This window comes from Culex pipiens, chromosome 2, assembly GCF_016801865.2.
Source record: "Culex pipiens pallens isolate TS chromosome 2, TS_CPP_V2, whole genome shotgun sequence".
Taxonomy (NCBI): domain Eukaryota; kingdom Metazoa; phylum Arthropoda; class Insecta; order Diptera; family Culicidae; genus Culex; species Culex pipiens.
Genome location: NC_068938.1, coordinates 188880103 through 188897594, shown reverse-complemented (window position 1 = coordinate 188897594; position 17492 = coordinate 188880103). Strand labels below are relative to the sequence as shown.

At 39.3% G+C, this 17492-nt stretch overlaps 1 protein-coding gene across 1 annotated transcript; it reads right to left on the bottom strand.

The window, feature by feature from the left end:
- Positions 1 to 5816: 5816 nt before the first annotated feature.
- On the bottom strand, positions 5817 to 15421 carry LOC120415135 (eukaryotic translation initiation factor 4 gamma 2). The gene is made up of 3 exons (XM_039576561.2): positions 12245 to 15421; positions 12017 to 12182; positions 5817 to 8118 (listed from the first exon to the last, which is right to left on the bottom strand). Exons 1-3 carry the CDS (start codon positions 14825 to 14827, stop codon positions 7934 to 7936), a joined length of 2934 nt encoding a protein of 977 aa, XP_039432495.1. The 5' UTR covers positions 14828 to 15421; the 3' UTR covers positions 5817 to 7933.
- Between the last annotated feature and the right edge of the window lie 2071 nt (positions 15422 to 17492).

Genomic DNA, 17492 nt, shown 5'->3' with positions numbered 1-17492 from the left:
GTAATGTCCGGGATTTGTTACCGCTTGATGATGATGTCTCTTGTTGATTCTTCCGTGGTGCTGCCGCCTTATCTAATTGAGCTATCTCAGTTACATTACGTTTGGCGGTTTAAAATGCATTTTATTATGAAATGTGGCCTCAAAATTTATCATAAATATATCGTAACATGTATGGTAGAACCATACAAATAAATTATAGACTAATCACATGGCGAACAGTTATCGTTCTGATAATGGTCAATCAATTGATTAAATTATTTGGACTTATAAAAAATATCACGAAAATAAATTAGCTTTACATACAAACTGTATGGCAAACAGGTATATCGTTCCATGAATTGTTGAACAATGGTTTGAATTGTTGGGACTTAGGAAAATTTTCGCTGAATTCAGGTATATCGTTCCATGAATTGTTGAACAATGGTTTGAATTGTTGGGACTTAGGAAAATTTTCGCTGAATTCAGGTATATCGTTCCATGAATTGTTAAAGTATTATTTGAATTATTCGGACTTAGGATTTTTTTTTGCTGTAGTTCAATTGGCTCAATCATACAATACCTGTTTCAAATAATCCTAAGCGTTTGGCGAACAGTTATATCGTTCCATGAATTGTTGTACAATTGTTTGGATTATTGGGACTTAAGAGTTTTTCGCTGAGCTTCAAGTTGGAAATACTACGTCGGCTATGGTACCCTTATGTTTTAACAATAGCTGTTCCGAAAAATCCTTACCATATGGCGAAAAGTTATATTTCTCCATGAATTGTTGAACAATTGTTTGAATCATCGGGACTTAAGAAAATTTTCGCTAAAATTCATTTTTGGCTCAATCATACAAAAACTGTTTGAAATAATACCAAACATATGAGAGGAATAATTATATCGTACCATTAATTGTTGTGTAATTGTTTCAATTATTAGGACTTAGGAAATTTAGGAAATTTTCCGCTTAGGTTTCTTTGACTAAATCATACCGAGTATCATAACTTTTATCATACCGGCTACAGTACTATTATGTTCTAACAATAGCTGTTTCGAACCATCCTAATCGTATGACGAATAGATACCGTTCATTAAATTGTAGGAAAAAAATCAACCATTCGAATATGTCAAGATAAGTGTAACAATTCGGGAAATAGTACCATTTTAATTTTGTTATATGGTCGTGACATTATATCAACAATATCACAAATGGTAACCATACCAGAAATAATTCTCTTAGGATTTCGACAGTTTCACCTTTGGTATTTGATTATGCGGGAAACCATCGGGGTTTTAGTGTAGAACCTTACAAAAGCTGCTAATGTCTTTCCGAAACCTCGGTGGTGAAATTAGTTGAGAGAAAAATACTTTTAAATGCACCACGTTGGCTACGTCTGTCACCGGTGACATTTATTATTCCAGCGTGAAAAAGTTGTTCTTATCGTGCGTGCCCAAAATTGTTCCGATCGCTGCATTTTAATACTTTTAAAAGAAAATCGACCAAATTTTCGCACCAAAATGTTCCGCATGCAAGGCCTACCTCCGACCGATGCCGCCGAGGAGAAACGCAAAGTGAGAAAGGCGGTGCAGCAAAATTTATTCGCGTTCGTAGCGCTGTGCGTTGCCATTAGAATCGGTAAGGCTGAAAAAATGAGTTCTTGTGAAATAACTCGCAATATTAAACCAAATTTTATCTATTTTAGCTCCAATTTTGCTTAATCGCCCCGCCAGTTTGTAGGAAATGGCAAACTTAGTTGTATAATTTTAATAAAATCAAAACCTTCAAATAAAAAAACATGTGCTGATGATTTTTTTCAATTGTTTATCACAAACGGCTTGTTTATGTAATTTCGGAATTTCGGAAAGGAGCGTTCTTTTATTACGTAACGCAAAATATTTGAGTTATTGGACCCCCTCCCACTTTCTCGTAAAATAAATTCCATACAAATTTAAAGAAAAATAATAATATTTTCAAAAATGTTAGTTTTGGTAAGTGACTATTTTTATAAAAGTGGTCTAACTTCATGGAAACTATGTTAAAAAGGTCCTTTTAAGTCATTTCTTATCTCCCTTCAAGTTGTATTAGACGAAATGACTTGTTTTCTAAGGTCATCAAAAATAGTTTTAAACTAAAACAATTCATCAACCAATTATACAACATTGAAGGGAACATCCCAAAGCATAAGCCTACTACACTGAATTTGTAAATTTGTATGTTTTTTTGTGTTGTAAAACGGCCTTCAACTTTGCATCCGCCCAACTGCCCTAAACATCAAAAGAACGCTCCCTAATTTGCTTTGTTACATATTTTTCTTCGAAATTATTACCAAACATTTTTTGTACTTTAATTCTTATTGTTTAGTTTTTTTTTTGTAAATTTTGTTAAATTTTTGTCCCTAAAAAATTAAGTGGCAACACAAAATACATTGTTTAAAAATATGTTATTCAGATTCTTGCAAATTTTGAATTTTGGGACCACAGATCGAGAAAAGACAGGAAAAAAAGCTGTCAAAGTTCTGATATGGCAACATTAGAGGCACGCTGGAATTAGATGCTGTTCCCCTAGCTGGTGGCATGTGGAAACGACTCGTAAACCTTTGATCAGCGAGGGTCAGTCAAGACGGCTAGAAGAAGGGGGCGCATCAATGTGGGAAAGGAAATTAATTTGTGATTATAGACGGTATTGTTTTGATTCGCAGCAGAATGGGGTTTCTCTTTTTTTTCATTTCAGCTACCACCTATCTTCTGTTTGTTATGTTTCACTGATTTTCTAACACGGCTCCATTTGATTTCGATTTTACTTTTTGATGCTATTATCTCTCAACGCTTTTCCCTCTATTTTACCAATTGATGCTGCTGTAACAAACTGCCTGTTTTCCCTTAATTTGGCAGCGATTTTGTTTATCATGTGCATTTTCTTTATTTATATATTTGAATAATTTTTCATTTGTCCTATAAATTGCCCTTAATACAATCTAAGCTTGTTTGTTATCTCTATCCCTATTCGGCTAAGGCACCGACCGGTGGCTAAGGCCCGTTCTTACACTGAAAATTGTCAATTGCGAAAATGTAGAAACCATGGCAAGTTATATCTAATTTAATTTTCATTGAATTTTAGATATTAATAATTACCTTAAAATATGTCAACTTTACCTAAAGTATGGAGATGTTAAAAGAACATCATGGAGTAGAACTTTTGCTGAATTGTTGGAATTATGGCATGTTATTTAAATTTTCCTTTTTTTGCGCCCCCATCGACCTCTGCAGCGCCGATGGACAAAAACATTAAAAAATATTTGCATCGGCCTATATTGGACTCTTACATTCAAAATTGAATATCCCAAAAACTTAAAAGATTTCTATTAACTTAAAATTTTTAAGTTTCATGGAAAAAAAATTGCCCCTATATTTTCGGACCAATTATGAAACTATGAAAAAAATGTATTTGCAACCGCCTAAATGGTAAAAAAATCACTTATAGAAAATTCAAAAATATATAGGGGAACAGCATCTAATTCCAGCGTGCCTCTAATGTTGGCAGGTCAGAATATTGACATTCAGTTAAAGCTAATTAAAAGCGTTTTCAACTGAACTCGAGTGATAAATAGCTCAATAAGAAGTGAGCAAGCAAGTTTCTATCAAAAGTTTTTCAAAATTAGTTGTTTAAATAGTGAAAACCAGCAAATTGGATGGAGTTAGGAGCGAGTGCTTAACCTGCCAAACATACGAGAATTTCCCCTGTACAGCCATTGCACGTCAAACAGGAAGTCTCCAAATCAAAACTGCTCCGATTTGGCGCAAATTTGGAGTGGGGGTTCTTTGGCCCAAATAATTAGACCCGTATTTTTTTGTTTGGCGATTAGGGTGGTCCTATCCAAAATAGGGTGATCCAAAAAATTGCGTTTTTCGTCGATTTTCGCAAAAACCACATTTTTCAAAAAATCATATCTCCGGAACGGCTGAATCAATTTTGGAGCACCACAATTCGAAAGAAAGGTTATTAGTTGGGTTTTTAAGGAAAAATATGTTGAGGTCCAACAAAACTAGCTGAATATTTGAAAAGGTCATATGAATATTTCATTTGCCGATTTCAAGGTCTCGGGACCAAGGAGCCTATATCTGAAAATATTTTTCCCTGATTCCTTGTAATATTTTACATAACATATCAAAAAATTGCGAATATCCATTAACACGTTTCGGAAATATGATTTTTTCAACATAAAAACTGGGTTTTTCGACGCGCCGCGCGCAAAAACTGAAAAATGACGAGATGACGATGACCTATACATGTTTAGGTACCAAATTTTTCCTTAAAAACCCAACTAATAACCTTTCTTTTGAATTGTGGCGCTCCAAAATTGGTTCAGCCGTTCCGGAGATATGATTTTTTGAAAAATGTGGTTTTTGCGAAAATCGACGAAAAACGCAATTTTTTGGATCACCCTATTTCGGATAGGACCACCCTAATCGCCAAACAAAAAAATACGGTCTAATTATTTGGGCCAAAGAACCCCCACTCCAAATTTGCGCCAAATCGGAGCAGTTTTGATTTGGAGACTTCCTGTTTGACGTGGAATGGCTGTATATATATATTTAGTTTTGCTTCACTAATTTAATTCTGTAATTCTGTAATTTCGGAATACAATATTGTTTTGATCACCGGAAGTCAATTATAATTATTTGCTTATATTGGCAATTTGCGGCGAGAAATATTAAGCTAACCTAGGACAGAAAGAGGAGAGACAGAATTGACGATCGCGACAACAGTTTTTTCAAACCTTTTGTCACATGGTGGATAGATCCAGACAGGGCGCTAAAAAGCTAGTTCAACCAAATATTACACTTAGAATGAATGGCCCTTAGCTTCTTCACCTCCTTTCCCCTTATAGGCTAGTATGGAGATCGGAAGGAAAGGGGTCAAGAAACAGCTTTACGAACAGCAGAACAACGGAGAGGGAACGTTTTCTTGGGGCTTTTCTTCACCCTCTCTGGCTTGCTTTCGTTGCCGCTGCTGCCCATTTGAAATTTTTCTTGACCGGTTCCTTCCGATGTGCGTATACCGCTTATAACTGCCAGCGCCCTGTCTGGATCTATCCACCATGTGACAAAAGGTTTGAAAAAAAAAACTGTTGTCGCGATCTTCAATTCTGTCTCTCCTCTTTCTGTCCTAGGTTAGCTTAATATTTCTCGCCGCAAATTGCCAATATAAGCAAATAATTATAATTTCGGAATACATTCGTCCAGCTTCAGCTGAAGATTCATGCTGTCCCATGTTGCATGTTCGAGTGTAGACCTACGGAAAACCTTGCCGCGAGGAGAGGTGTGTGAATTTAGTTTTGCTTCACTAATTTAATAAATTAAAATAAATTCATACATTTTCAAAAAACAAAAAAATGGCCTATGATGAGAAACCAATTAAAAAAAACATTTTGATAAAGTCTAAATTAGGTCTTAAAATTGAGGTGATTTTCATGCACATATCGATAAAACTTATTTTTCTTAGCGCAATAATACCTCTGGTCAATAATACCTCTGGTCAAACACAGAGAGTTAAAATTGGATTTTTGAATAAATTTAGAAAAAATGGCTTTTTGACGCTTTTTTTCGGACAGTTTTAAAATATAAATTTGTTTTTTTTAACTAGCTAAGGAAATTAAGTTATTAGTTATTAGTTATTAGAAGTTATTACATAATTAGTTTATGACTTCCCTTTTTGAAAATATATTTATGATAAAAATCTCAATTGAAACTTCTGTCGATACTTATTGATCTTTAAATTATGACCACGATTCTAATGTTCTCAATTTTTCTTATAGAATAAAAAAAGCTAGATGTTATGGTTTGGAGGTTTTTCGAATTTGTGATTTTATTTTTTGTATTTTTTTTGTGTGTGTGTAATTTTCAACTTTTTTTGGGGAGATTTTCTTAATGTTTTTTGTTTGTTTGTATCTTTTCTATCGAACTGCGTGTGTGTGTGTTTTTTTTCTCTTCTCTTCTTTTGTTGATGTGTTTAGTATAATGATAATAACTATAATAATTCTTTCCACTCTCTCTCTCTCTCTCTCACCACGCTGCTCTCGGCAGGTGAGGCTCTCTCTATAATTTCTGCTAAATGTTTCGCGCAATCAACTGATGCTTCGTAATTCTTTTCTTGTTGCTGTGTGTTGGTATCTGATAATTGTGTGTGTTATGAATGTTTGAATAATTAATCGATCTCGTACACGCTCATCTTTTTTTTTTTTAATTCACTCTCTCACTCGCTAGCTCGCTATTAGAATCGTGTTTCCTATTAATTTTTTCGCCGAACTTGACTCGGATAATTTATAAAACTGTCTCATTAGCAGCATTTTGTGGTAGTTCCATGTCTGTTTTTAATTTTTTTTTTTGGTTATAATCATGCTAAATTAATCTTACCCGACTCTCGCTGACACAATGCGGGTTTTTGTGTGTGTATTGCATGAAATCACAATTAATTTGTAACGTCTAAGGACGCGCATTTCTAGCACGCCCGGACAGGAAGTTTTCACTTGTGTGGTTTGATGCATTTTTAGAAAATCAAATCAAGTGGAACGAAAGACAATCGGTGTTGGAATAAATAATAAGGCTTTTTTTTCTTAAAGGTGTGACTTGCAAAGGCTGTTGAGAAGGTGAAGGGGGTGAGGACGAAGAAGTGATGATGACGAAGAAGTGATGATGACGATGACACAGAGTTTGATGGGTGTTGGGGGAGGTGATGAAATTAATTCCATTTAGTTAATTAGCTAGATATTCATCATATTTTAATCTACCTACAAGCTACGACGACTTTCCAATCGCCTCTCTCTCTCGTGTGTTCATCAATCGTGGCATTTTGCTTGAAACGTTGAAATTAGTTGCTCAGTTTTCTTCGTTTCGTTTCGCTCAGTCTTCTCTATTTGCAATGTTTCGCCTCCTGCTTTTTTTTGTTGTTGTTGCTTGAATGGTTGCTTTTTTTTCTCGCATGACTTTCTCACGTTGCAAAGAAGACTCTCTTTTTTAAGGGGGAGGTTGTTGATTGGGGTCGCGCACGTGCGCGGGGACACGTGGAGTAACAACAATCGCTTTCCTCGCTGTTTACGCTAGAGTTAATTGGTATCGTGTGTCTATTTACTTTATACTTTTATTTACCGTTTGCTGCGCAGCTTTTGGGGGGTGAGATTAGGGGGGAACTACGCGCTCGTGTGTTTGTCTGTTTGTCTGTGAGTGGATGTGAACGATTAATATTTAACGGTGCGCAGACGATCTCCAATCAAACGGCTAATCTGCTATTGTTTTATTACTGTTATCTCTTTTTTCCTACTAAATTACCACGTAGTTTACACAAGTTTATTACCGTCCTCTGCCAAGACTTGCTAGATTTAGTAGTTTTCCCTAAAATACACAGAAATTAAACGCTAACGATTCACCAGAAATCACACTCACGTAACGTGTCACATTCTCGCAGCTACTTTTTAGTGATTACAAGAAAGGGGAGTCGGGGAGCATTTCAATTGCACTTTCATTCAAACTACTTCTTCGCTCGCACTTAATTAGCACAAATACAAATTGATCTATTTACGGTTCCACGCGACCTCGGTCGCGCCGGTTTAAACTGCTCTGTTTACACGGTGTATTTATAGAGATGTGTGTGCACGGTCACTCCTTCAATCGCATCGCAAAAGTAACAAAAGAAAATCAACGTTCGTTTGCTAAACAACAAAAAAAAAACGTTCCATTTAAGAAGCCTATAATTTTATCCGAGAGTTTAAAATAAAATACAAAAAGATACAATTAAAAAAAAGATTTACAGTAAAATAAAATAAATCATCCTAATTTGTTTTCAGTTGTTGTTTCTTTTTCATCTTCTTCTTCTTGAGAGTGTGAGTGTGTGTGTTTAATTTTCAATCAGTTTGTGTGCCATTTGTTGTTGTCAAATTCTTCCCGCCTTCGCTCTTTACTCTTCATCCTCCTCGTCCTCGTCCTCGGCTTCGGCCAGCCACGTCAGCCACTGGTTCACCTGGAACAGCGCCTTGCCCTTGCCCGGGTACAGATCGGTCACGTCCTCCTTGTAGCGCAGGAAGGCGTCCTCCTCGATCACGCTCAGCTCGTAGCACTCGCGGAACCAGCGCAGCAGCACGCCTGTGAAATTGAGGGGAAAAAATGGTTGAAATTTAGTTGTTTTTGAATTTTGTTCTAAAATTATAAAATACGATTTAAAGAGTTCTAAAACCTAATAATAAATTGAATCGTTTGATACGGTATGTCCACGCATCCTTCCTTTCCTGTTGATTCTGTGAAATGTGATCCGTTCACAGAAACCTATTTGCGGTAAACCCAAGGAAGTAGGGCTGGCCGCTTTTATTTTTGTAATACATTTTCGTGAATTTTCATATGTACTACACTGCCGTTCTACGCATAATTGTCCCATGTCAGTTTTGGTCGATTTTGACTTTATGACATTTTTAAGTTTAGTTTGATGTGTACTTTAAGAAAAACACATAAAATCTGGTACTTTGTTCGGAAACTCATTAAAAACAACACCAAGTCTGTTTGTCCCATCGTTAAACTTCTACGCATAATTGTCCCACCAAGTATTTTCTTACACGGAATCATTAGTTTTACTAAACATTATGTCTTGTTTACCTTTTGTAAAACAAGAGAATCACAAACAAAGGTGATAAACTGCTAACTGGGGTGATTAGGGACACATAGGGCGAAAAGGAACCCACGGGACAATTATGCGTAGAAACACAGAAATCGGTCGAAAAATTTCAATCGCATTTTTCTCAGTTGCACTTTTTTGAACATGGGACAATTATGCGTAGAACGGCAGTACAGTTATTAATATTGACAAGAAAAGAACATGGGGCGTTTCATCGGACCGGCTGCGTCTGCGTTAGATTCGATTAGGTTAGATTTTTCGGGATTTTGTACTTTAAAATGTTCTATAACATGATTTTTATTCCAATTTTAGAATTGAATTTTAATATTTTATTAAACTCATTTTATATTATTTTTAAATTATAATTTAAAAGTAAAGAGCTAAAGAATTTTGAAAATTTAAGATTAAAGAGTTATATAAATATACAATATATGGTCAAATACTAAAATTTAAGAATTGCAAAAATTTAAAATTTCGATGCTCAAAAATTTGAAAATGGTGAACATCAAGAAACATAAATTTTTAAAATTTCAGAATTGAATTTGTATAGTTTATCCGAATTACGTAAATACACTGTATTTTTTTAGGATTAAAAAACTTCAGTATTCAAACATCTTTTTATTTAAGAATTTTTAAAATTTTAGATTTACAGCATTTAAGATTTCCGAAAATTCCCCAATTTCACAATTTAACTCTCACATTTTTATTTTCGTTTATCAATATTTTTAAAAATTCGGAATTATATATTTTTTTTTTGTTTTATTTGAAAATTTTCAAATTTTAAGAATTCGTGAGTTAATTTTAATTTTGAAAAAATGGAACAATAGCGTTTTAAATTAAAAATAAAATAGAATTTGAGAGCGGCAAAATTTTAAAATTTTAAGATTTTACGAATTCTGGAATCTGAGAAAATTAAGAATTCAATAATTCAAGAATTTTTTAGTTGAAAATCTGCTACGTTCAAGATTTGAGAATGCAAGAGATCAAAAATTTGAGATTCATACTTTTAAAAATCATTTTCTGAAAAAAATTGCTACATGATCAAACCTGAGGATTAAAAAATGTGAGGTTATAAAAACTAACTTCATTGTTGCAAAAATATTTTTATTCAATAGTTTTTAGAATTTTAAAATTACAGAATTTAAGATTTCCGAAAATTCCCAAATTTCACAATTTCTCTGACAGATTTTTCTTTCCTTTTTTAATTTTTTTTTTAATTTTCAGAATTAAAAAAAAAGGTTTTTTAGTGTTTCAACAAAAACTTTAAATTTCCAGAATTAGTTAGTTAATTTAAATTTTGAAAATATGTAATATTAGTATTTTAAATTTCAAAATACGTAAAAGAATTGCAGGATTTTAATATTTTAGATTTCATGAATTCTGGAATCTAAGAATAAAAAAAATCAGGAATTCAAAAAATTCAAGAATTTTGAAGTTGAAAATCTCTTAAGTTCAGGATTTGAGAATTCAAGAGTTGAAAAAATTAAGAATTTATAATTTTTATATTTTCAGAAATTAAAATTATCGATTTGAAAAAAATCCTGAATTTAAAAAAAATCATATTTACTACAGCCTAAAAACTTAATTTAAAAAAGCAGAGGTTAAAATCTAGATTTTTATTTTATTTTTGAATCTAAAAATTCACAAATTTGAGAATTTTCAAAGAGAGATTTCATTTATTTAGAACTTTAATATTTAACGATTTTAGATTTCCAAAATATTTGAAACGATCTTCAGAAACTCATGAATTTAAAATTTTTCAAATTTTATAACCTATGTGTTTTAATTTGTTGTATTTTTTCATGAATTTGAAAAATTAAAGATTTGAAATCTCTTGAAGTGTTTATTTAACGGTGCACATCAATCTGAGCTATTTGTACCAAGATTTTTGCTACACACATCTCAGTATTTTTCAAAACTACCGGAACTATCAATCTAATTTTTGATGTTGTTTTGTTAAAAATATTTTATGAAAAAAAAATAAAACAGAAAAAAAGAAAAAAGTTATTTTGTCAATTTTGAAATAAGAAGACAACAACTTCCTTGGTTGCTGTGCAACCTCAAAAAATCAAATTTTAAATTTTAATAAAATACATTAGGGCGGTTTGAGCTACATAAACTTTACTGCCCATGTTCGCATAAATGTCCCATATGCAAAAACAGCAACCTGAGAAAACGCATTTAAAGTTTGTCCCACACATAAGGCTACGTGTTAAGTTTTCGAGAAAAACTGGATTTCCTCCTGATTTCTAGAATAAAGTACTGGATGTTATAGGCTTTTCAGAAAGAGCACACGATTTTGAACTAAACTGCATCAATAACTCAAAAGCAGTGTTGGTATCATTGCGCTCCCGCGAGAAAAATTTCTCTCTCGAGTTCTCGCCGCGAGTCTCGAGCTGCCGAGAGAAACTCACCGATTGCCCGTGCTCTCCTCCGCTCGCGAACGGGCTTTCTCGCGAGCCAGAATTGCCCGTTCGCGAGAAGTTGAACGTGTTAGAAACGAACAAAAAACAACACAGCGATTGAAGTTACACCTTTATACCATCGCCTAGTCCGTATTCATAAGCCTGATAAACAAATTGCTAGCATGGGACGAACGGCTAGCCAGAGGCGCTCGCGAGCGCTCGCGTCGAGAGCGAGAACGCGAACGAAAATGCGAGCGCGAGCGAGAAGAGAAAAGTACTACAAGTTCTCTCCCTCGCTCGCGAGCGAGAAATACTTTCCTTCTTCTCGCTCGAATTTCAACACTGCTCAAAAGCGATGAAAATGCATATGGGACATTTATGCGATCAGGGGCAGTTTAGTAACTGAAAAAAATAAGGGTAAAAAAATATTTTTCAAATTTATGAATCTCAAATTTTACGAATTTAGGTTTTTTTTTAAATTTCAAAATCTTTCACAATTTAATCTTCTACAATTTAATGATCTATAAATTTTAAATTGCTATATAATAAAATTTCTAGAGTTACCGATTTGTAACTTTCAGAAGCACTTAACATTAAATTTCAAAACTATTTTCTTTAAATTTCTTAATTTTTAACGCATTATTCGCTCAAAAATGTCCAAGTGTTCTTTTAGAAAATTTAATTCTTTCTTTTTCGTGTAAACAAAATTACAAGAAAATAGTTTTTTTGTGTCACTATTTTTTTATGAATTCTACAATCGTTCCCGAAGACACCAAATCGATTATAAACTTCGTTTTGAAGAACGTGGCTTTTGAATATTTTGATAGCATTTCTGTGTGTACAGCTGCCAAAATGGTAAGATGATTTGTATGAACGAACCAATAGACCGTACTTGGAGAAAGTACTCATCAAATTTTAATCCGAAAAAATACTGATTTCTGGGGAAATTGCACTAAAGTTAAACGCTCACCTTTCGGGAAGTCGATGCTGTACCAGTACACCTGCATCGCGTAGATCGCAATCAGCTGCAGGTCGTTGTTGCCGTTCAGGAACGCGTTCAGCACCGGGCAGTACTTCTTCAGGATGTCCATCTCCTTCTCCACCGACTGCTTCTCGTCCGCGCACTTGGCCGATTCCTAATCAAATGAGAATTAGTTTAGAAATTGATTTGAGGGGAATTTTTTCGAGTCAATCTTACCTGCGTGATGTACTTGAGCAGCACGGTCATAACCGCCGTGATGAAGCCCGGGTCGGTGTAGCACCCAGGTTCGACGTTCTCCTTGATCCACTTGTAGAACTGCTGGGGGTTCGAGTCCGCCTGGATCTGCTTCCACAGCTCGGCCTGCACCCGCAGCAGCGGATACAGGAAGCTCAGGTTGCGATCCTCGAGGATCTCCGCCATGCGGTCCTTGGTGCGGTCGCACTCGGGCAGGCTGCTCATCAGGTTGACCTTGCTGGCCTGGAACAGGTCCTGCAGCGGTTGCTTGCCCAGTTGCTTGTGCAGCTGCTGCAGCACCAGCAGGAACAGCGGGTAGTGGGCGCCGTTGTCGGTGTAGTTGGCCACGTCCGACAGTTTGCACAGACGCACCGAAACGGCTCGGCAGAGCAGGGAAGCGACGATGGTGGTGATCTTCGGGATCGTCTTTTCCTTTTCGTTCATCGAGTTGACGAGCGCCTTGAAGGACTCGAGCAGCGCTCCGTTGGAGAGTTTGTTCTCCTTGCGGAGCTTCTGCAGGAACTCGATGGTCTTTTCGTGGAATGGTTCCGGTTTGTCGAGCACTTCGGCCACGATCTTGGTGACCGAGTCGCGCATGAACTTCTCGGGCACTTTGAGGTCGCAGAACGCGTGCACCAGTTCGTCCATGAGGGCTGGCGGCTTGGTCGGGGCTGGTTCTTCGTCGTCGGATTTCTTCGTTTCCGGCGCTTCGTCGCCCTTTTCTGAGGACTTGTCGTCCTCGGACTTGGCCTCCTCTTTGAGGTCGGCCTCGTTGACGGTGTCCGGGTCGGCGACGACTGGCGTCTTGTCGACGACCTCCACGACAACCTCCTTAACGTCACCATTCTCAACGGGCTTTTCGGCCTCTTCAAGCTGCTTGCGCAGGTTGTCCAGCAGCACGTCCGCGGCGAACGTCGACACCTTCTTCATGAACTCCTCCTTGTTTGGGCCCTTGTCCTTTTTGTTCTTCTTTTCCGCCTTGTCGGCGGACGCCTGCTTGATGATGACCTGCTCCTTCTGGAGGATGTTGTTGATCGGGGTGGTCGAGGCTGGCGCCGGGTTGGACTTGGGCGCGCCTAGGCCGTTGCGGGCTTGCGGAGTCTGGTAGGGGGAGGGCGCCGCGTAGGATGGTGCGTTGTTGAGAGAGTTTTGCTGGGCTGGGGACTGCGAGCTCTGCGAGCCGTTGTTTGACGATTGCAGGTTGTTTGTGGATGAGGAGGATGAGGATGAGTTGGGGGAGGTTCCACGGGGGGCTGACGCAGCGGCAGCGGCGGCGCGTTGCTCGCTCAGGAGGGTTCGGGTTGTGAGCGGGGAGGGGAAGTCGCCGAGGGCTGGGCCGGTTCCGTACTGGTTGGATTTGGAGGATTGGGAGGAGGACTGGGAGATGGGGAGTTGGGGCGTCTTCATGTTCATGTTTTGCGTTTTGAACAGCAGACTGTTGGCCGTGGGTCGCATCTGCAGGTCCTCGACGGGGTTTTGGGGCGTCATGAGGTTGCGCTTGAAGCGCGGGGCCAGGTCCTTGTTGTTGTTCATAGCACCTCCGTCGCGGTTATCGCGGTTGGAGTACGAGTTGTGCGAGTTGGGTCCACCGTTGTTCTGGTGGTGGTGATTCGGACGGTCGTCCCGACCTCCTCCGTGGTGGTTGTTGTGCTTGTTGTTGTTGTAACGCATGTTACCGCCGCCGCCATTGTTGTGGTAGTTGTTGTGTTGGTTCTGGCCTCCGTTGCGGTTGTTGTGCATGCGTCCGTAGTTGCCGCCACCGCCGCCGCCGGAGCCATTGTCCCGGTGATCGCGGTTGCCGCCGTAGCCGTTGGCCGACGGCGATGAATACGAGGGTGGTATCAGCGACGATGGGCTGGACACGCTCAGCAGGTTGAAGCTATCGTTAAAGTTGAGCCCCAGCTTGCTGATCCAGTCCCGTTCGTTGTTGCGCTCCTGGTTGCGGTAGTCACGACCGCGCGAGCCAAACGAAGGCCGCAGCACCAGATCGTCCTCGTTGGTAAGCTCCTGAATCGGAGCCGGTCCTTCGACGCGGGCCACCTTCCGCGGTGTCCAGTTGTTCTTGCGCAGCTCGATCAGATCGCGCAATAGGAACCGGATGCGTGGCGGGAACCTGCTCGACAGGGAATACTGTTCCATCCGGTCGAAGTACTGCTCCATCAGCTGTTTTCCCAGCTCCGTGTCCAGATTCTTTCCGCAGGTCTTGATGAGCTGTGCCAGACATTCCATGTCCTCGCAATTTTTCTCCGTCGACGCGCCGGACTTGTTGGTAAAGAGCGAGCGCAACATCTTGTGCAGATGTGGCTCGCCGAGCATGTCGAGCTTGTACAGCTCGCCGATGAACTTAACATTGCCCAGTATCTTCTGTTTGGCCACATTTTTCTTTTCCTCCAGATCATCGGTGAGCGCGAGCTCCGAGTTGATGATCTTCTCACTGTACTGGACGCGGTTTTCGAACTTGTCGCGGCAAACGTTCAGCAGAATCTGCAGGAAGGTGCTCGATTTCGTTTTGTCAATGTCGATCTCTAGTTCTTTCTCGATGCGCTTGCACAGCTGTGCGTACATAGACGAGTACTTGGGTTCATCGAGGGCTTTGTCGAATATCAGCAGGATCACTCCGTTCAGGATCTTGGAAGAGTTGAGGTCGAGCTTCAGCAGGTCATCGCTCAGCTTCTGGAACTTCTCGGGGGTTAGCTTGTTCAGAATACCGCGTACTTTTCGAAAGATCGAATCAATTCTGGCCTCTTCGGTGAGTCCATGTTGCGGTCTCAGAGAGGGAGGGACCCAGCGTCGGCTAGCGGGGGGGATGTGGTTCTCCCTCCCCGTGGCACGAGACTCTGTCCCCGTTTGCCTGGGGTCTTCCGTCTTGGAGGTTGGCAACGGACCACCAGCACTAGGATACGCGCTCCGCAACCCAACCGACGACGGAACCGCAATCTTTTCTATTTTTCCGGGAATGGTGCCGGACCCACCGGCAGCAGCGCTGTGCTGTTGCTGCGTTGCCCTCAGGACCGGTCGACGAGCTGGCGCTGCACCTGACAACGAAGACGACGACGTAGGTTCGAACGGCGCGTACGTTGAGCGGTGAATCCTAACGGCGGTTGGTGGGGCGGTGATCCCCCGCGTTGTTCCGACCGGAAATTGAATCCTGACCGACCGACACTACACAGACACACACACACACAAACACACTAACGCGCTGTTGTCGCTGTCTTACAAGCGGAACTTGTCGCTACCTGGTCCGTAGAAATCTGGACGAGTCTGAAAGGGAGAAGAGAAAGAGAAAATTTCATTAGTCTCGACTTGTGTGGTATGGCGTTCGAATTTTTGTTGACACAACAAGCAAGATTTAATTATAACCCCGCGACGTCGGCGACGTAGTCGTGAACTTTGTCTGTTGTTGACTTCGTTATCTGCGACTCAACATTCGATCCAGTGTACTAATAGGAACGTCGCCGCGACGTCATCAACCGTGTACGTCAGTGTGCTTCCAAGAACTTCTGGAACAGTCAGCCGGCGAGAAGCGTGTAACAGCGTAGAAGAGGATTCCGTTACATCGCAGCAGAAAAAAAAGGTCACCCACGAAGCGTGTGTTATATCACCCTGCGCGTTCTTCAGCTTCTTCCAGCCTACGCGCTTCAACTATTCAATCAAAAAAGGTTCGGAAATCCTTGGAAACGAACGTTGCGCCATCGAGAATTGAGAAGGGCAATGGTCGCTGGACGAAGAAGTGGAAAATTTGTGGCACTTGAGAGGTTTAGAGATGGATTGCGAAATTCGACTTCTCCAACAACACAACCAACCTTGACTTGAACGCGCGCACACTTCAATTGAACGCACCAAACGCTGCTTCTTCAGAGTCTCAGAGTTGAGATTATATCACAAACTCACTGCAGCGCAGTTCTCAGTTTAATCAGTCCCTTATAGCTGCTTAGTTGATTCTCTTGGGATTCGCGGAAACACACGCGCGTGATCTTGTACGGACGAATACTGTTCAGCTACTGAGACTGGTTCTCTAGATCGTGCCGAGCTGAACCCCAACTCGAAAGTCTGCTCGCACCAATACAGCGGTAGAAAACAAAGAGCTTGGTATAGATATGTTGGTAGTCAGACAAGGCCTGGTGGTGTGGGGATGTCCAAAGATGACTCAGGCAGGCAGGGGGACCAGTTCTGACCAGGTTGCTTGCAGGCCGTGAAAGTGTGGCACGACGAAGGTGTGAGTCATGGAGGTAGACACTGGTAAGTTTTGTTTTGATCGGAAGCAGGATTTGTGTTTTTTTGGGAGGGTAGAAAAAGCGTTAGTCACTTTCCTGGTGAGATGGTAAGTTTGAAACTCAAGCTGCAGTTCTAGGAAATGACACAAATGCAACGGAATAATCAAATTTCATAACTTCCTTAATTTTAAAATATATCAAATATAACAAAAAAATTTATTAACATTAAAAGGTCAACGGTTATACTTTTTTTCACTCCCTCTTATCATTTGCATTAAATAAACTTCTAAAACGAATTAAAACCACATGAGAATCTCTGTTTAAGATTTTTGGAATATTTAGAGTTGTAAGATCTTCGAAATAATAAAACAGGTTTTTTTCAAACTTTCTAACTTTTTGTCTCATTAGCAAGGCTGTTTCAATTCAAATGGGACATTGGAACACCAAACCGGATCGAAGGAGCACCTGAAAATCTATCCAAATGATTAAAACGTTTTAACATGCACATCCAAAACCACTCAAGGAGGTATTAGACTATGGCAAACAAACTCGCACGTTTTCGTGATTGACAGAAACGTTTCTGCAAACAAATGCAGGCAAACAAACAAAGCAGGAAAAATGTCAAAGTTTGTGTGTTCATTTGTTACTGGGTAATGAATAGAGAGAATGCGTAACGTGATTTTCGATTGATCCCACTTTGTTTACATCTACAAAGTAGGAGGCTGTTCAAGGACAAGCATGACTTTTTTCTTACTGTTAAATGAGCTGTTTTATAATTAGTGGTACATTGTTTTATTTTGTCTAATTTTTTACTTATATGCTGTGAAAATGTGTGTTTTTTTTCAAATTTCGATCGGTTAGAAGATGTTTTTCTTTTTTACGGGTGACTACGAACTGCGGCGAGAGTGTCATTCTGCGTTGTTGCAGATAAATTCTCTGGCTTATTTTGCAAGGCGGATCCAACAAACAGATAAGCTTTTCACTAAACAAGTAGGTTTTTAAACAATTAAGACAGC

Coding starts and splice junctions, on each gene's coding strand:
- LOC120415135 (XM_039576561.2), bottom strand. CDS start 14,827: ATGTACGCACAGCTGTGCAAGCGCATCGAGAAAGAACTAGAGATCGAC. Junction 12,183..12,244: donor TGCTCAAGTACATCACGCAG/GTAAGATTGACT, acceptor TCATTTGATTAG/GAATCGGCCAAGTGCGCGGA. Junction 8,119..12,016: donor CAGCATCGACTTCCCGAAAG/GTGAGCGTTTAA, acceptor TCAATTTCACAG/GCGTGCTGCTGCGCTGGTTC.